This window comes from Ochotona princeps, chromosome 27 (genome assembly GCF_030435755.1).
Source record: "Ochotona princeps isolate mOchPri1 chromosome 27, mOchPri1.hap1, whole genome shotgun sequence".
NCBI classification, from domain to species: Eukaryota; Metazoa; Chordata; class Mammalia; order Lagomorpha; family Ochotonidae; genus Ochotona; species Ochotona princeps.
In genome coordinates, this window is record NC_080858.1 from 2,121,563 (window position 1) to 2,141,041 (window position 19,479).

The window sequence follows — 19,479 nt, forward strand, 5'->3', positions numbered from 1 at the left end:
GCAATTTTATAGGCTCTGGGAATTCCCTTACCCCTCCTTGGATTACCTCCTCCCCACTGATTTTCCCCATACTTTTATGATAGTATACTCCTTCATAAACTGTCATAGTTCATCATTCTGCTATCTAAGTGTATCCTGACATTGAAGATATGGACAATGGCAGACAGTCCAGCATCCTATTGTCAAGATATATTTGATAGTTTCATTGGGAGTCCATCCTTGGTTTGGAAGTAGAGACACACACTGCATTGTATCTTCATATGGGGATATGATAGGCTCTATTACCTCATTGCTATATATTCCATTAAATGAATAGCCATAAGACAAAATCAACAACAAGAATAAAGTTAAACATTTTAGAGCACCACGAAGTTAAATAACATGCTACTGAATGACCAATGTGTCAATTAAGAAATGAAAAAAGAAAACAAAAAGCCTGCTTAGAGAAAATGATGCTACTGTATGACCTGTGAGTCAGTGAAGCGTTTAGTAGGAGAAAAGAAACTGTTTTGAAGAAATGGAAATGAAAGCAAATGTATCAAAAACTGAGTTGTAGCAAAAACAGTATGGAAAGGGCTATTGATCCTCTGTTTCCCATGATGCTTGTCTTATATCCGACATTCTGCTGTTTTTCCCTGCCTTCCCTGCTAGCATGTTAAAGTTCTGCTGATCTGTATCTCTTCTAAAAGTTGGTTTAATCAGATCTCTTTGCAAATTTGAGCAGATTCTTAGTTGTCATAAAAATTGTACATATATATGGCACAGCATGACATTTTAATATCTGTATATCATGTATAATCAAATTATATCAGATAGCAGCTTTTTGACCAGAATTCTTGCTTGTTCCGAAATGAATAATGTAAAATTGTATTTCAGTATCATCTTGATCCAAGTTTCTATGACTATTGGTGACCAGTTAGTCTTTCTAACATTTGTAATTCTGAAGCATTTATGTTTCATTTTAATTTGGGTTCGAATCTTTTTATCTGGATCTTACATCCTTTGTACTCATTTCCCACAGCCTCCTCAGGAAATATCTGCCGTGTTTCAAGACACCCCATAACTTAAACAAGACCCTCTTTAACAAGCCGAATTCTAGATTCACCACTTCAGTACAATTGTCCCTTGTTCGACAGACACTGATGGTCTTCTCATGCCCTACTAGCCAAAACTTAAACTGGTACAAGGCATTTATCGACGTGTAGTTAGAACTTAAAACTTTGATCACTTTGGCTGGCAGTGTGTTTTCTAAAAATCTCTCCTAGGGTCATTAGAATCCTAGCTAAATCAAAAGTGATTTAGTGTCTAATAGCCAGGTAAGCTATAGGACCCCTGGGCTGTTAGCATGGGGACGGGGAATCCCATCAAGAAATCTTATATACATGCCTCTGGGCCAAGTGAGGGGAGGCAAAGAGAGCAGGGTGTGGTTTGTGTTCTCCAGTTAGAATTGTGGACAGGATTGAAGAAACCGTTAAGGGAGAAGCTTCAGGAAGAGGCTGAACTCCTTTCCAAGAGGGATACCAGTGGAATCAGGACAGAGGAGGTGGGAGGACATGATGTGACACCGACCCAGGTCTCTTTGGCTCACACATAGAAATTGACAAGAGGCCAGCGTTCGACTCAGACATGGTTTATTGGGCGCCTGTGCCTGAACACAAGGCAGACAGCATGGAAAGAGGAGGTTCCGCCGAGTGCCTCTCTGTGGGAGCAGACCAGGGGTTTTATTGGCTGGAGGAGGTGTGACCATGCCCTCTGTCTGGTTTCTCCTCAGTACTTGAGTTTGCACCTGGCCCAGAGCTGTTTGTACATTCAGTTGCTTCTTTTGCACACAACAAGCTCAGCATCGTTGTGTTGCTGGCTGTTGCCTCTGTAATAATATCATATCTTGGTTGATGCGTTACAGGTGGGGGCAGTCCCTGGTGGGATAGAAGGGGTCTTTTGTGGTTTGAGTCTGGGTGGTCTTTTCTCTTGATTGCTTTGGAATTGGAGAGAGCTACACGTCGGGTTGAAAGGGACTTGATTTTGTGAATCCCGTTGCTATCCTGTCTCAGACGCATCTCCTAGTGTCAAACTGAGTTCCCACTCAGAGAGGCGGCGACACCTTCGCACACTGAGTGCTGTGTCTGACTGCGTCCTTTAGCTACCCAGAGGGCATTTTACAGTGCTGGGCAGTAGCATTAACACATGCCATTTGACAGAGAAGAGATATCTCCTGGGATTCCACACCATGTTTGGCGGAGAATTAGCTGGATGTGTAGGTCGGAGGGGTCAGGAAGAAGTCAAGGAACAGGAGCACTTGAGTACTGCAACATGGCCTCCTTTGTAGCTGCCATGTCGTCATGCCCACAGTTCTTTGGTTTGCATACAGAGACTGCAGTGCTGTCGATCACCAACACCCCCTCTCAGCCTGGGGAGTGGGCTTCTTGCAGAGAGGGGCAGCTGCATGGCAAACCACACACCAGCAAATGGAGAAACATGCCCAGGTTGGAGTGAGTCAGTGATGTGAGCAGTGGTCTACAGTATGTGTGGGCTTTGCTGAGGACTCAGGGAGTATTTTCCAAATGAGGAGACTTCTTATTGGGACTTGAATGTCTATAGGAGTGTCAAGGGAATTCAAAGGTGTGGGCATCAGGGAGTTTGTCTTTGAGCTGCCATTCGGCAGTGGAATTGGTGGCCAGAGGCAACTGCCCTGGATGAGAGAAGGGAGCCAGGAAACACCCAGCTTTTGGGCTGGGTTCCTTGGTGAATGCTGTGCCTTTTATCAGTGTAGAGACTTGGAGGAAGAAGAATTCTGTGTCAAGAGTTGGCAGTTGTCTCTGAGGAACAGTGAAATGTGCGCAGCCGAGAGTAGGTGACGTCTGGGTTTGCTGCTGTCACCAGGCCCTCGAGCCTTAGAATCCATTTCCCCATCTGGATGTCCCGGGTGGCCACAAGTATTTGTCCATCCAGCTTCAAGAAGGAATTTCTCTAAAGAAGGCTTCATTCACTCAATACAAAAACAGAGGTAGAGAAACGTGGACCCCAAAGAATCTGACTCCCTGAGAAGCAGTTTGCCAGGGCAAGGCTTGGGGGCATCCAGGACGTAGCGGAGCAGGAGCAGTGGGGGGACTGCTGTATGCAGGGACCATCCAGGATCTACAGGGAGGGGTGGGAGGGGCCTCACTGCCCAAGTAGCAGGTGCCTTGCTACACTGCTGACTCAGAATTCAGATGCACGTTTCTTTCTGGAGCTTTGCTTGTGTTGACCGGTGTCCTTGCCTTTTGTGAGTACAGTGCTGTGGTAAGCTTTCCTGGACCATTCTCTGATGACTCAACTCTTTCAGAATTTCTTGCCAGGTCAATGCCTTGTTTACACTGTCTGCTTTAAGATGTAGCTCTTGGGAATCACATTTTCTTCCTCTCTCCTCTCATCTTTGCTCACCTGCTGTGTGTGTTCTCACAGAGATTCCCTTGTGCCCGGCTCACGGGAGCTCTCCCGAGTGTGGAGCCATCGGCCCTGAACATCAGGCAGACAGCCTCAGCCCGGGAGTGTTGGAGTGATCCCTGATGGGCACAGTGTTTATGCTCCTGAGGACGATTTGCCAGTCTGTCCTCACTGAGTCTCTACAGTTCCAAGCAGAGTGTGTGGAGAAGGAGGAGGACAACATGAAGAGGAAGAAAGACGGGCTGAGAGAACGTCTTGGCGCCTGGGACTACCATCATGGTGATTACACTCCTGCCGTTTTGCTATTTTGATTTTACAGAAATGCTTTGTTCACTCATGGTACTCTACAGCTGAAGAACTTACTGATCTGTGCCTCCGTTTATCCATCTGTAGAATGGGGAAGGTGACAGTGCTGGGCACACACGGTTGTTAGGTTGGGGCAGGTGTCTGGTGTGGCAGGTAAGATGCCCATGTCCCACACTGGAGTGCCTGGGTGTGAGTCCTGGCTCTGCTCCGGATTTCAGCTTCCTGCCCATGCAAATTTTGGGAGGGATCAGGTGATGGAAGGCTCAAGCTTTTCCCTAAGGAATTCTGAGATTCGTCATTCTCCCTTCCTTCTAAAGGGATCACCTGAGGGGTCAGCTGAGCCTAAGCTTGGGCTGGGAAAGCAGAAGTGCGTTGCTAGAGTGTCAGAGAAATATTTTCCTAGGTCCTTTTGCTTTTGGTGTGTCTTTAGATTGGGTGGATGTTCCCCGAAGCTGGGGTGGCACTGATGGGGGCTTCTCCCTTCCCTGTAGTCTAATATAAACTCGCTGGGGAGTCGCTCCTACCTCTGCCCCCATGGCCTTTTGGTTAATCTCCGTAGAGGACAGCTTGAATGGGAGGAAGCTCATAACTCCTTTTTAATGTTTATTTCTTTAAACATTTAAAAAAATTGATTTGAAAGCTTTAGAGAAGAGAGATGGAGGGGGAGAGAGAATTTTCTGTCCCCTTGTTCGTTTTCCAGTTGATTGCAGTTGGACCAGTTTAAGCCAGGAGCTAGGAATCCAATTCAGGTCTCCCAGTGTGTGGAAGTGAGTCGGCTACTAGAATTATCAGTGGTACCACCAAGGGTGCACACGCACAGCAAGCTGGATTTGGGAGTAGAATTGGGACTTGATAGCGGACTCTGGTATGGGTGTCCCTAGTGGCGTCTTACCTGCTGTGCCAAATGCCTGCTCTTGTATTTGTTCCTTGGCTTTCCTAACAACTTCTAACATGACTCACTTGGGCAATGAATCATATGCCTTCTTGTGGAGACATTGCTCATTTGCAATAGATCATGAAAACCTTTCCTGATGCTTTGCCAAGATTTATCCTTGGGACTTCCTCTCCAGTTTATTGGCAAGCCTCCTAGTGAGTTCCTTGCACCTCTGAGATCACTTCACAGAATGTCATGTCAATTCCAGAAAAAATATTTTTTGTTAAATTCTTAAGCTGTATCCTGCCTTCAGTATTTTTTTTCTCGTCCCTTTAAAGGCCTAGTTGGCTTGCACAACATTGGACAGACCTGTTGCCTTAACTCCCTGATTCAGGTATTCATAATGAATGTGGAATTCACCAAGATATTGAAGAGGTAAGTCTGTTATTCAGTCTGTTAAACATGTATATTATTTTAATTATGGAGCATTCAGTTATTCACAATGCATTGGACTTTTAGAAGTCTTCTTTAAAAGATACTAGCAAAAAGGTCCTTTTCTGCCTATAGCATCACATAAGAAAGTTTAAAAATATGTAAGTGCCTAGTCCTAACCTCAGATCTATGGTTTCAGTTGACCTGGGGTGGGACCCAGGTATTTGAACTTTTATATTTCTTAAATTTATTTGTGAGCGAGGTAAGGGGAGGGGATAAGAGGGAAGGGGGTAGGAATCGGAGAGGAGAGAGAGAGAGAGAGAGAGAGAGAGAGAGAGAGAGAGCATGAGCCAGTTCCCATCCACTGGTTCACTCCCTACACGCGCCATTCCCACAGTTTGGACCATAACCAGGAGCCAGAAACATAATCCAGGTCTCTCCTTTGGGTGACAGGAACCCTAATCGCTTGGGTCATCATCACCTTCCTTTAGGGTCTGCATTAACAGGAAACTAGAGTCCGGAGCCGGAGCTGAGAATTTCGTTGCCAGGCATTGCGTTGTGAGATGTAAGCACAGCAGTTCCCAGGTTAAAGGCCCACAGCTATGATACTTCTAAAAAGGCTCTTTTGGCGATTTTAGAAAAGTATCCAGAACTGACAGTTGCTGATTTGGTTAAAAGGGAACTCGGTCAGTCTTAGAGAAAATGTTAGTGGGCATACTCACACATAAACTCTCTCTCTCTCGCTCTGAGATTTCTTCTTTTTCTCACCATTGACGCAGGCCGTTGAGAGACGCTTGTAGTCCAATGAATCTATGTTGAAGGACATTGACAGCTGTTGTGTTGCCCGCGCTGGGCATGACTCAGTGTTTGGTTTTTATTTGGAGTGTATCAGGTTGGACGTGTCACTGCCTGCCTTGGATGTGGCCTTAGAGCTTAGTGTATCTATCCTTTCTATTGTGCTTTTGGGACAGGGTGCTTGGGCTGAGTCATCAGAGATGTTGATGCTACTCTCTCTCTCTCTCTCTCTTTTTTTAAAAATATTTATTTATTTGTATTGGAAAGGCAGATCTACAGAGAGACAGAGAGGAAGATCTTCTGTGTGCTGGTTCACTCCCCAAGGGGCTGCAGCAGTCAGAGCTGAGCCAATGTGAAGCCAGGAGCCAGGAGTTTTTTCCTGGTCTCTCACTTGAATGCAAGATCCAAAGGCTTTGGGCCGTCCTCCACTGCCTTCCCAGGCCCCAAGCAGGGAGCTGGATGGAAATGGAGCAGCCAGGACACAAACTGGTGCCCATATGGGATGCTGGCAATGCATGGCGAGGATTTAGCCACTGAGCCATTGTACTGTTGATGCCTCTTTGGGGAGGGACTCTGCAGAACCAAGTTCAACAACATGGTGATTCTCAATATTGGCTTCCCATGCAAAGTTGCTGGGAAATTTAAAAATTTTGTTAAATGGGACCTACCCCCAGAGTTTAGTGATCTGGATATTTTAAAAAAAGAACTGTTTTCCCAAGTGATTCCAATGTACACCCCCATTGAGAACTGTGTGCGTAAGAAGGTTCCTTTTATTTGGCAGGATAAACGTTCCAAGAGAGGTGGAAGAACAGAAGAGAAATGTCCCTTTTCAGCTACTTTTACTGCTAGAGAAAATGCAGGACAGCCGGCAGAAGGCAGTGAGACCCGTGGAGTTCGTCTCCTGCCTCCAGAAGCACAATGTACCAAGTAAGGCACTGCTTCCGGTCCTGGCACCTGGCTACAGATCTGAAGGGGACGGAAGCTTGAGATGGGTGGGGAGGGGGGGAAAAAGAGAGAGGACGGGGTGAGGGTGGGGAAAGAGAGACAGAGATAGAGAGAGCGCTCTTCCATATGTTGGTTCCCTCCTTAAATGGCCACAGTTGTCAGGGCTGGGCTAAGCTGAGCCAAGCGCTTCACCTAGGTCTCCCATGTGGGTGGTGGGACTAGACACTTAGGTACTTAGATATTTCACCACTTGTGTTCCCAGGCCATTAGCAGGGAGCAGGATTGTAGCAGCGCTGCCGGAATGTGAACTGGTATCTACAATGGGGTTCTGGTGTCACAGGCAGTGGACATACTCACTGTGCCACAGCCTTAGGCCTCCCTCCCAGCCCCCATAACTCATTGTTTCATTGATTTGTCCACTCCTGGATACACAGATGGCATCTGTGTCTTAGCCGTTGTGGATAGTACTGCCACAAACATGGTAGGGCAGGCATCCCCTAGACGTATTTGTTTGCTTTGACTCTATACCCAATAGAGGAACTTGCAGGTCCTAAAGTGATTCTGTTTTTAGGTTTCCTGAGGCGATCTATACTTTTTTAAAATTTTTTTTTATTACAAAGTCAGATATACAGAGAGGAGGAGAGACAGAGAGGAAGATCTTCCGTCCGATGATTCACTCCCCAAGTGGCCTCAATGGCCAGAGCTGAGACGACCTGAAGCCACGAGCTTCTTCCGGATCTCCCATGCTGGTGTAGAGTCCCAAGGCTTTGGACCGTCCTTGACTGCTTTCACAAGCAGGGAGCTGGATGGGAAGTGAGGCTGCTGGGATTAGAACCAGCACCCATATGGGATCCTGGAGTGTGCAAGGCGAAGACTTTAGCTGCTAGGCTACAGTGTGGGCCCAAGTGTTTCTCTTTAAAAAAGAAGATTATTTATTTATTTGAAAGGCAGAGTTATAAGGTGGGTGGTGGTGAGAGGGGAGAGATAGAGAAAGAGAGAGGTCGGTCTTCAATCTTACGATTTATTCCCCAAATGACCACAATATGGGTACCTGGGCTGCTTGGAAGCCGGGAGCCAGCAGCCAGGAGCTCCTTGCAGGTCTTCCACATGGGTGCATGACTCTAATTATTTGGGACATTTTCTGCCACTTTCCCAAGCACACTAGCAGGATCAGAAGCAGAGTGCCCAGGACTGGAACTGGTGCTCATATAGTCTGATTTGCCTTCTGCTTCCCAGCGCTGGCTCCTGGCTCTTCAGTTCAAGATGAGGTCTCAAAAAAAAAAAACAAAAAAAAAACATAGCTCTGAGTTTTCATTCATTGAACATCCCATAGGTTGTGCCAACTTGGGCTTTTGGGGGAGAGAAGGGGGGCCACAAAGGACAAGGCATCCATGGGCATCGAGGTGGCAGGGCCCAGTGGTGTGAGAGGCTCTCCAAGGACCTTACTAACTGGGCGATTGTTTTTCTCTCTGCTCAGTGTTTGTTCAACATGATGCTGCTCAACTCTACCTCATGATTTTGAATCTCATTAAGGCTCAGATCACTGATGTGGACTTGGTAAGGACCTGGAACGGGGGCACACCGGGGTTACTGACTGAACTCATCAGCTGCGGTTTGTATGTTGCACAGAGAGGAACGAAAGTTAATCCACAGAAAATGCCCATTGCCATTCCCTCATACAGTCGCCGTGACTAATTTCTGCTTTTGTGAGTAGGTGCTATGAATGGCTGTCACTCTGCAGCTCCTAACTGGTGGCTGCAGTTTCTGTGAGTTGGCCTGGGGCTGGTAGCTGCTTCTTGCCCATTGATGTCTCGCCTCTCTCTCACGCAGGTGCAGCGGCTCCAGGACCTGTATAGGATCCGGATAAAGGAGTGCTTGGTCTGCCTAGACTGCACCAGGGAGAGTAGCAGAGACAGTAGCTTGCTGACTCTCCCTCTCAGCCTTTTTGACCTGAACTTGAAGCCCCTGGGAACGCTGGTGAGAGATTTTTCTTGGTGGATTCATTGTTCCCACAGGACTCAGTGTTCTGGTCCCCTTGCTGCTTTTCACCTGCCCTTGGCTGTTAAGTGTCACTTTCTGTTTCATTTGCCAGGATGTGGCCAAGGGCTACCTTGATTTGGCAAAAAGTATTTTGAACTCTTACTTCTACTTTCCTTTGCTGCTCCCTTAATAGATGCTACTTCTGTTTGTTTCCCCCAAGCAGGGAGCCCTTTCTGAGACCTGCCAAGTGTCCCACAGTGGGTCAGACATTAAAGGCACTGCGTAGGCAATTCAGAACTGTTGAACTACCAAAGCACTTGAGCAGTACCCTAGGAGCATGTCGGGGACCCTGGTATGGGTGGGAGGCTGGGTGGGGCTTCTCCCTTTATTCTCCCCTCTTAGCCCAGATACAGAAAATAAAAAAAAAGAGAGAGAGAGAGAATGTGGAAACGCTGGTCTTACCTACTTTCCTATAACCCTTGACCCTTTGTCAACTATGACCCTAATCAACTACGTAAAGATTAGCAAAATAAAATAACAATAATTGAAAAAAAAAAAGGCGCTGCGTGGTGCAGGGGGCATTGGGAGAAGTTGCTTGTACCTCCCCCAGCTGAGTGGCAGACTGTACTATGAACAGGAAATAGCAACCTGCTCTGTGTTTGTTTTCCTGCATGTCACAGGAGGACGCCCTACACTACTTCTTGCAACCCAAGGAGCTGTCAAGCAATAGCAGGTGCTTCTGTCAGAACTGTGGGAAGAACACCCACAGGAAACAGGTACTCCTTTCCTAAAATCCAGTGCCTCCCAGGTCTCAGGGGGCCCTGGGCACGCTGCACCAGCAGAGGGCACCTCATGATGCTCGACGGGGAGTCAGGGTCAGGCGAGCACCAGGGGTCCTGTGGCTTCTGATTTCCAGAGCTGTAGACAGGGCTTCTCAGATCACATCCCTGACAGGGACTGAGCCATTTAAGAAGAAAAGGAGAGAGCAGTGCCATCAGAGCTGGACCCATTCCCTGGGAAAGACATCAAAGTGCTGCTGGGTCCAGGTGCCCGCGGGAGATGGATAGTGGCACAGTAGAAAAGTTGGAGGCCACGTGTTGTGCGACTCATGGAGGAGTACACGAGTCAGTGACCCCGAGTCGATGTCAGAGAGCTTCATTGCTGCCTTAACTTTGCTCTTCCCAGGCCTTGAAGCTGACCCATCTGCCCTCAGCTTTGACCATCCACCTCATGCGCTTCTCCGCCAGGAATTCACAGACTCGGAAGGTCGGCCACTCCCTCTCTTTCCCCGAGAGCTTGGATTTCAGTCAGGTGCTTTTCAGTGAACAAGACCTCAGCGATGATGTCAAGGAACAGGTGAGAAGCTTGCCTCGCTCTGGCCCTGCATCTCATTAGAGTCCATCCTTCCTGTTTGCCCAAGCATCCCTCCACGCATCAACGCTCAGCTCGGAAGTTCTTTCCCAAGGCCACAGGATCCCAGACTAAGCTATGAGTTAAGCGGCATCATGGTGGGTGAACTCCAGTTGAAAACACCAGCCCAGTTGCTGATTCTGCATTTTCTGCCACCTTGTCTGCTAGTAAATCCTACCTCCTGCTGGCCCCGGGCAGGACGACCACAGCCTGGTGGGATTCCTGTAAGAATGAGCCACACCCAGCTTCCCTGATTTTTCTTTTATTCATATTCCTTGTATCTTTCTTATTCCTCCCAACAAAAATTTAATGCACAAGTTTGCATATATTTATCATGTGTAATGTGCTATTTTAACATATGTGTATATTGCGGGGTGACTAGTTTAAGCTAATCAACCTCACACACTAATTCTTTTGAAAAATGATTTAAAAATCAGCATGCAATACTTATACATATTTATGGAGTACAGAGTAACAACACGTATATCTTTTGTGGTGAGCAAATGTAAAATACTTATTTTTTTAAGCAATTTTCAGGTTATGCAGTTCATTGGCATTAACTAAGTTACAGTGCCATAGAGTGGACTCTGGAAACTTACTTCAAAACTTTGTTTCTTTGACCAGCATCTTCCCATACCACCCCCTGCCCAACCCCAACCCCTGGCAGCCACCATTGGTTTCTTTGAGTTCAACCTTTTTTTTTTTTTTTTTTTTTTTTAATGAGAGGCTAGAGTTCTTGGTTCATCTGTGGTCCTACTTACAGTCATTTCTGTCATCATGTTGTAAGCAAAACATTATCTTTTATCTGGATCGTCTAAGATTTTGAGATAGTGTAATGGTTTATTGTTAAAGGAATCTATATGTTTTATCTTCTTGATCTGATTTCTATGATAATGACTGCTCTCCTTAAAATCCTGTCTGCTCAGGGCTTCTTTCCTAGTGCTTTTAAAAAATCTGTGAATAGCGCATCTTCCGTCCAGTATTTCCTTGGTGTTTAGTTTAAATTGCGTTCCTTCTCAGTGTTTTCTAAAAAAAAAAAAAATATGTGAGAGAAGTGTTCAGAGAACTCCCATCTGCTGATTCGCTTTGTGGACACAACCCAGTCCTCACAAGTCGTAGCTCAATTCTCAGCGTCTACACTGGCAGGAAGTGGCAGTGAGGACCGAGCCGCTCGGATGTGGATGGGACTGTGTAACTGCTGGGCCGGAAGTTGTTCCTCAGTATGAATTTAGAATTAGACATGATTGAAATCTTGCCTCTTTCATTCCCATCTATAATTTATCTGGTACCAATATTCAATTTTGATATATCGCAAAGGATGTACCAGCAGTCACTTTGATAATCAAATAATTCTGAGACTCTGCTTGGGTGGCTCTTCATGGCTAGTGTCGGGTCACAACAGAAATTGTCAGGATGACGATAATGGCTTCTCCACCCAAGCCATTTGTGAGGAAATTCCAAATGGGACCTGGCATGGCCCTCATGAATTCTGCCTTTACACTTTTGGGAAAGGTTACCGAGATACGGCCTCGGAGTCAACTAACTTTACACAGCACGTTTTTAAAAAGACACATTTGTTCAGGGTCATGATCAGATTAGCAATCAATAGCGTGGGTATGAAAAAAGAAAAGAAAGAAAAACTGCATCAAAACCTCTTCTTGGAATGCCTTCTACTTTCCTCAGAGCAGAAATGAGAATAACCTGTTATGCAACTAATCACAAATAAGGTCTTTGAGGTTTTTTTTTTTTTGCCCATACTCATGAGTTTTGACTAAAATGTCGTCTTTGTAGCAGCTGGGTCTCGCCTCCACTGTGCGTGGCTGAGTTCACAGGTGTGCTGTAACCTGGAGCTTCCCCATTCGAGCTCTTCCAGATGCTCTGACCTAACGGCAGTGTCAAGAGGAGAGAGGGCGATGCTTCCTTGGTAGTGTCCACAGGCAGAAAGCCAAGAGGTATTTATTTATTTGAAAGAGTTACACACACACACACACACACACACACACACACACAGAGACAGAGAATCTTCCAATTGCAGTTTCACTCCCCAAATGGCTGCAATGGATGGAAGCTCTCATCTACTCTTTTCCCAGGTGCATGAATGGGGACTGGATCAGAAACAGAACAGCAGGTGCTCAAATCAGTACCCGTGTGGAATGCTGACACCATTCCCAGCACCCAGTGTCCAAGCTGCATTTTTTTGTTTCTCTTACACAGATATCATGCTGATGTTACTCCTCGTCTTTAAGCACTGTCTCTCCCCCGCTCCCTCCCCATTCTCAAGGAATAAAGTTTGAATTTTTAAATTGGCCTCTGTATTTTGATTTCCTGCGACTTCTGAGCACCCTCACAGCCTTCTGTGTCGTCTTCAGTATGCTGTGTTCTTTTCCACCACTGAGTCTACATTAAAAACGATACCCCTTCCTATAACCTGTCTGCCAGTCTTCTTTATCTTTTCACATCAGCCCAACTTTTTCTTCTCTGGGGAGATCTCTCCAGCCCCTCAGCCCTTCCTTGCTTTCTTGTCTTTTTTCCTATTCTGGGCAAAAATGTACACTTCTCAGAGAACCTCTGCAGCATCTGATACAAAAGACACCATTATAATTGTGGGTTATCCGTTATCCGTTGTTCCTCAGTTAGCGAGGAAGATTTCTGAGGCCAAGGACTGTGTTTTATCGCCTTTGCAGTGGCAATGCCTGGCAGAGAGGAGGCTGTGAATAGCTGTGTGATGACAAGGAGGATGACAGGTTAATCATTCCACGCTTCTCCCCTCTCAGGTTGGAGGACAGTATGAACTCTTTGCCGTGATCGCACACATGGGCATGGCGAACTTCGGTCATTACTGTGCCTATATTCGGAACTCTGTGGATGGAAAATGGTTCTGCTTCAATGACTCCAATGTTTGCAGGGTGAGAAACGTTGTCTAAATTGCTTCTTTACTTGGATTAGCCATATCGAACCAATTCTGAGCCCAGGAAGGCAAGAATCCTGCAGGTCAAGACTCGCTGTTCTCTCTGTGTGGGGCTTTTCCCTATCCGGTAGGCAGCTCTGTGCATGGTCCGCTTACCTTATTTTCTAGGTTTTATGGTGCTACAGGCTTAGTGTTCTGAGGCTTCATGCTCGGTGGAAACCTCTGTAAAGCAAGAATGGTTAAAAGTATGTACATCAGAACTGTGGGATAGGGCTGGCATAGCACAGCAGGTCAAGCCACAGCTTGTGACACACCAACCCATGTTAGAGTGCCCTGGTTTGAGTCCGGGACTCCTCGCTTCTGGTCCAGCTCCATGCTGATGCTTCTGGGAAAACAGTGGATGACAGTTCATGGGCTTGAGTTCCTGCCATCCACATGGAAGAGCAGGATGTAGTTCCTGGCTCCAGCCTCGCCCAGTCCTAGCTATTGTGAACACTTGGAGAATGAGCCAGCAGATGGAAAATGAAGTCTCTCTCTCTCTCTCTCTCTCTCTCTCCCATTCTCTCTTTCCCACTCCTTCTCCTTCCTCTCCATCTTTCCTTTTGAATACAGAAATGAAACCTTTTTAAAAAGAACTCTTGGAAAGGGATAACCAAGTGTATTTGTGTTTTTTGCTTATTTGAAAGAGAGAGTCAGATTGAGAGCTCCCAATTGCTTGTTTACAACTCAATTGCCTGCCATGGCTGTTTCCAAGTCAATGCTGGGAGCTGGGAATTCAGTCCATGTCTTTGGGCTAGCATTTTGGCATACTGGATTAAGTCACCTCTTAGACCGATACACACATCCCATAGCAGAGAGCCTGGTTTGAACCTTGGCGACTCTGCTTCTGACCCAGGATCCTGGAATCCAACGTATGATGGCACAAGTACTTGGGTTCCTGCCACCATTGTGGGAGAACTTGATAGAGTACTGGGTTCCTGGCTTTGGTGTGGTCCAGCCACAGGTGTCATGGGTATTTGGAGACTGAAGTAGTGGATGGAATGTCTGTGTCTCTCCATGTCACTCTTAGAATTTTAAAAAAATCCTCTCACATAGGTGTTAGGGATTCAGTCCCTGGAGCCATCATCAGTGTGTTTATTAACAGGAAACTGGAGTCAGGAGCTGGAATTGGGACTCAAACCCAGGCACTGCAACACGGGACACAGGCATTTAAAGCAACATAGGCTGAACATCTGTCCCACATAACCAAGTTTCCACAAAGCAATGGAGATATTAAGGTGCTTTTGTGTATGCGACCTAGATGCTCCGAGGTTGTGAGTTGCTAAGGGTAGGGCCAATTACAGTACCACATATTCAGGGGGATGCTTGACTCCAATCTGTTTATTTACATACTTTAGGTATCCTGGGAAGACGTCCAGTGCACCTTTGGAAATCATAATGACCGTTGGTAAGAGGGGTGTGAGGTGATGGAAACCTTTTGAACTTTACAGGGACGGGCTTCTTGGAACTGGGTAAAATACGTAACTCACATGTTGATGATCTCCTAGTGACTGTTGAGCCTTGACTTTCAAAAATCTCCCTAGTGATCATCTTACAGTGTAGATGCTAGCACTGCTACCAAAGAAGGAAGTTACAGGGGTGGGGAAATCTCAGATCCTATGGAATTGTACCATAAAATTAGAGAGAGTGAGTTATAAACTCCACTTCCTCCATCCTTCCCCTAATTGGCCATGTAAGCAAAGTGTCACTCACGTAGGCGTGGCCCTTTCCCACTGGAGGGAGAATACAGACGCATCCCACCCAAGCAGCCCGCAGAGACATTTTGTGAACTTGCATTGCTTTTTTGTTAAAATTTATTTATTAATTACATTGTGTTATGTGACACAATTTTATAGGTACTGGGATTCCCCCCACCCCTCCCTAAACCCTTCCCCCATGGTGGATTCCTCCACCTTGTTGCATAACCACAGTTCAAATTCACTTGAGATTCCTTCATTGCAAGCATATACCAAGCATAGAGTTCAGCATCTTATTGTCCAGTTAGGTTCAATGGCTTCTTAGGGAGACATTCTCTGGTCTGAAGGTAGAGCCGGCACCATTGCTTTTTTTTTTTTTTTTTAAAGATTTTATTATTATTGGAAAGCCGGATATACAGAGAGGAGGAGACAGATAGGAAGATCTTCCATCCAATGATTCACTCCCCAAGTGAGCCGCAACGGCCGGTGCTGTGCCGATCCCGATGCCAGGAACCAGGAACCTCTTCCGGGTCTCTCACGTGGGCGCAGGGTCCCAAAGCATTGGGCCGTCCTCGACTGCTTTCCCAGGCCACAAGCAGGGAGCTGGATGGGAAGTGGAGCTGCCGGGATTAGAACCAGCGCCCATATGGGATCCCAGGGCGTTCAAGGCGAGGACTTTAGCTGCTAGGCCACGCCGCCGGGCCCACCATTGCTTTTTAAACATACTTTCCCAGCAAGGATCGTGCTGTGTTTAGTTATTTGTTCGCTAATATAACTTTCTTTCACATTTGATCATGAATTTGATACGGGGGAATATAACCAGTTTCACTGGCTTTTGGCACAGTGACTTCCATTGAGTTAAGTGTTGAAAATAATTTTACAAATCAATAACTGGTGTGGGAACTGGAGAGAAAAAAAGAACTGGATACAGTGTTGGGGCACACTTAAATAACTAATGGAATTATAACTTGTTATGAAGGACTATACCGTTACAACAATGTGGGGAAAATCAGTCCAGGGGGTGGGAATTTGGGAGAGGGAATCTCAGACCCTATATAATTGTTTCATACAATTTAAAATTAAAAAATTTAATTAAAAAAAGAGCTGGATAAAGTTAAAACGGAGGGACTCTTGTTAGCTTTTCTGTTGAGTTTCTGTAGTAGGAGTGATGTGTGTGTGTCACAGGCAATAATTGAGACCAGTGTCAGCTGCTGGGGCAGATATGATCATTCGGAAAACAGTGAATTAGATGGAATTTGTTTGAAACCCTCTCCCAACCATTTACTTTTCACCTTCCTCTTCTGTTTGTTTGTGTCAATTATTTGTGTCGTTCTTTCTCCAGTGATTTTGGTCAGAGGTTGGGAAACTTCCTCAAGGGGACAGAGAAGTATTTTAGACATTGTGTGCTCTGTGTCTCCCCGTTGAAATGACTCAGTTCTCTACCCTTATGCCCAAAGCATGTGTAACCAGCACACGAATAAATAAGAATGGTTGTGTTCTAATTAAATTGACATGCAGGGGCAGAGTTGGACTTGCCCCATGGGCCCACCATTCATCAAGCCTGCATTTAGATGTTAACCGGTTGCAACCTAGTATTGTTTTCCCAGGTAATCATTTTGTCCCATCTGAAGGATGGCTGAGCCAAAAAGTTTGCTGATATTCCTCCCATCATGAATTAGTCATGTGTCATCTCTCTGTGGATGTTTCATTTTTACAATGCTGATGCATTGTCTCTTCTTTCTAGGCGCGAAACTGCGTATCTTCTGGTTTACATGAAGGTTGAGAGCTAGTGACTTCATCCTCAACTTTCAGAAACCATCCAAGTATCATTTCTGTTTTCTGTCCCTGAAAACTGCTGCTTAAAAGACTGTACAACGAGATACATCATTTCACACTATATCATTAGACCTTGTGTTTAAGCAGGTTCTTATGCTAGAGGCTTGATCTTCAATGTGCCTGTGTTGAATCGGTGGTATCTTTAAGAGATGGGTCCCAGCGAAAGGCAATGAGCTCCGTGTGATTCCTCCTCCTAAGAATGGATGCTACCCTTCTGTTCTGCCATGTTCTTCTGCAGCTGGAGGGCCCTGGCCAGGATGGTTAGAGTGGTTGAATCCTCCAGCCATCAAAATTGTGAGCCAAATAATTAAGCATCTTTATGAAATACCCAGTCTTGGGTACTTTGGGTATAGCAACACAGAATGGGTTAATACAGTTACTAAGTATTTAACAGGACTGCACAGGCTCTGATTTGCCACAGAGGGTGTTCTCTCCAGGGGTCTCTGATCACATGGTTGAACTGAGGCACTAGGTGGGAGATGGTGGGATCCAGGTGCTGCTTGGAGGACAGTACTAGTACTAGGAGCTATTTGGGTGATAGGGAGCAGTCGTAAGGAGCATTTCAAAGTTTAAAAGGAGTGTGAGCATACTATTGTGACCTCAGTGACTGTCAGTCTCTATATAATTTATTAGTTTTGTGACTATAATTGATTCCATAATTTCAGCTGTTTGTGTGGCAAAAATACATGGATAATCTCTGTGATACATTGTGCTGGGAAGAATAATGAATAAAGTACTTTTCCTCAAAAGGAGTTTGCAGTTTGATGGTGATTATTTTTCAGAGCTTAGAAAGTGATTAAGTTTGTGAGTAGGGAAATAGTGGGCACCTCCCTCTTGGCTTGCCACTCAGACTGGTGAGAATGAAAACCAGGACTGGGACAGGCATGGCTAGACAGAGTGGCATCCAGCAGCACGTGTGGGCTGGATAGTGGGGCTGGTTGGATTGAACTGGGCTTCAATGCCCATTGACGCATATGAGAACTGACTGGGATGTGGGACCGACAGGATCAGTCGTTTGTACATACTGGTAAGCATGGGAACCCGGGAAAGAGGCAGGCCTGGTGGGGTTTTTGTGGGTTGCTCAGACTAGACTACAACTCCCATTGGTTTGCGTGGGGGCTGAGTGTGTGGTGGGCAGGATCTGGCTGGACTGCAACACCCATTAGTTTGCATAGAAGACCGGATTGGAGACAGACCTGACCCAGCAATTGCAACTTACAGTGTGCACAAAGTCCAATTTGGGCATAATGGGGTCACTCTTATTTCTGACTTCCTGAATCTCTTCTCAAGTGTGGTAAATGGGGAGAGGGAAACAGAGGCAGACAGCTTAGCAAAGTACAAATGTATCCGAGATGACAGGAGCCTTGGGATTTTACTGTGGTGCCTGAAAATTTGACAGAAACCTGCCTAGATTTCAAACATTTGGCTTTGCCACATATCTAACTGATGCTTTGAAGCATCTCCTTAGGTCCTCAAGGGAATAGCAGACTTTGTTCTGAGAGACCCAAGCAGCTGTAGAGCTATGGGCTTCAATGTCAACCTACGCTGGCAGTTTCCATGCCTCCTCCAGGGTGCCACACCAGGGGTCAAGTTCATGCCTGCATCCGCTCTGGACGTAAGACATGCATAGGGGCCTTGGAACTGCTTGGTGAACAAAGGCCCTCATAGACTGAGGCGTCAGCTGGGAGACACACCTGCTTTCCTTTTCTGCCTTCCCACTCCAAAGCAGCAGTGCCAGCATACCCGGGGATTCCAGGCTCTCCATTGTGACACTGTTAGAGCCTTTCCCCACGGTACCCAACAATGCCCACAGTGCATTTTCCCATAGAGTTCACTCTACAGGAGGCTTGTTCACTTCACTGTTATCACACTGGAGGTGGCAGATCAGATGTTTCCCACATTTTCCCAGTATAACCTGGGTTTTTAGAGTGACCTATTTGGATTTGGGAAGTCCTCATGTGCCAATTAACTTTGCTTTGTATCTCCTAGAACGTTCCCAAATCCTGATCACCTTCGGGAGGACTTTGTGCCATTTGCGCAATGCCCCCAAAGGCGCTACTCTATACTGTTATACCTGTCTCATTTCTCTATGGAACCAAGTGACTTGAAGCTTTCTGTTATGCTCTAGAGTGGAGGAATTTCCACAATGCTTTCCACGTTGGAAGCAATTTCTTAGGTGGCACTGCTTTCAGACCAACACTTAATGCCAACAAACCAATTTGGAAAGAGAAGCAAACTGGTGCCTGGCTTTAAAAGCCAGTGTTGAAATGTTCTACTGTGGTCGCATTCAAAGCCCACCTAAGCTGGAATACCCTCTCCCCTTCCCTGAGCAAACCTCACTCCAGGATCACTCATTCTGTGTCCGTGATAACGGTAACTCTGCAGCTCCATTAGGATGGGTCCCTAAAACAGAACCCGGGGCAGTCAGGTAAGATGACGTGGACAGCATGTCAACAGTGCCAGGCCCCGGCACAGACCTTTCCAGCATGATGTAATTGATGTAAAGGTGAGGAAGGAAATTGAGGACACCACGCAGTTTGACACAGCTGACCCTGCGCCTCCTCTGGATGAATTAGGCTACCACATCTACAGCAGCAACCCCCCTTTTGAAGTTGTGGATCAAGTTTAAATAAGTCAGTTAACAAGAGGCCAGAGACAGCAAAGGGAGGCTTGTGCCCTCAGCAGCGGTATGGAGACCCCCTGCATGTTGTCAACTTTGAGGAATGAAAATTCCTGTAAGCTTCCAGTGAGGCTACATGGTATGTAGATTAAAGGGAGAGTAGTTGCAGGAAGCTTTGTATTGTCGTATAGTGTGACTATGGGGCAATGCAGGC

General features: G+C 46.2%; 1 protein-coding gene across 2 annotated transcripts; it reads left to right on the forward strand.

Moving 5' to 3' along the window:
* The first annotated feature begins 3,256 nt into the window (after window positions 1-3,256).
* USP18 (ubiquitin specific peptidase 18) lies at window positions 3,257-17,315 on the forward strand. 2 transcript variants are annotated; one of them, XM_058656013.1, is made up of 11 exons: window positions 3,261-3,335; window positions 3,442-3,702; window positions 4,942-5,038; window positions 6,612-6,757; window positions 8,253-8,332; window positions 8,606-8,752; window positions 9,436-9,531; window positions 9,941-10,111; window positions 12,940-13,071; window positions 14,471-14,520; window positions 16,554-17,315. In XM_058656013.1, exons 2-11 carry the CDS (start codon window positions 3,546-3,548, stop codon window positions 16,597-16,599), a joined length of 1,122 nt encoding a protein of 373 aa, XP_058511996.1. In that variant the 5' UTR covers window positions 3,261-3,335; window positions 3,442-3,545; the 3' UTR covers window positions 16,600-17,315. The 2 variants fall into 2 exon arrangements, with proteins under 2 accessions (XP_058511997.1, XP_058511996.1); XM_058656014.1 differs by lacking the exon at window positions 12,940-13,071 and having other exon boundaries at window positions 3,257-3,335.
* The last annotated feature ends 2,164 nt before the right edge of the window (window positions 17,316-19,479 follow it).

Excerpts from the sequence above, each read along its gene's own strand:
- USP18 (XM_058656013.1), top strand. The coding sequence starts at position 3,546 with ATGGGCACAGTGTTTATGCTCCTGAGGACGATTTGCCAGTCTGTCCTC. Across the intron at positions 6,758-8,252 it reads CCAGAAGCACAATGTACCAA|TGTTTGTTCAACATGATGCT; the intron begins GTAAGGCACTGC and ends CTCTCTGCTCAG. Across the intron at positions 8,333-8,605 it reads AGATCACTGATGTGGACTTG|GTGCAGCGGCTCCAGGACCT; the intron begins GTAAGGACCTGG and ends TCTCTCACGCAG.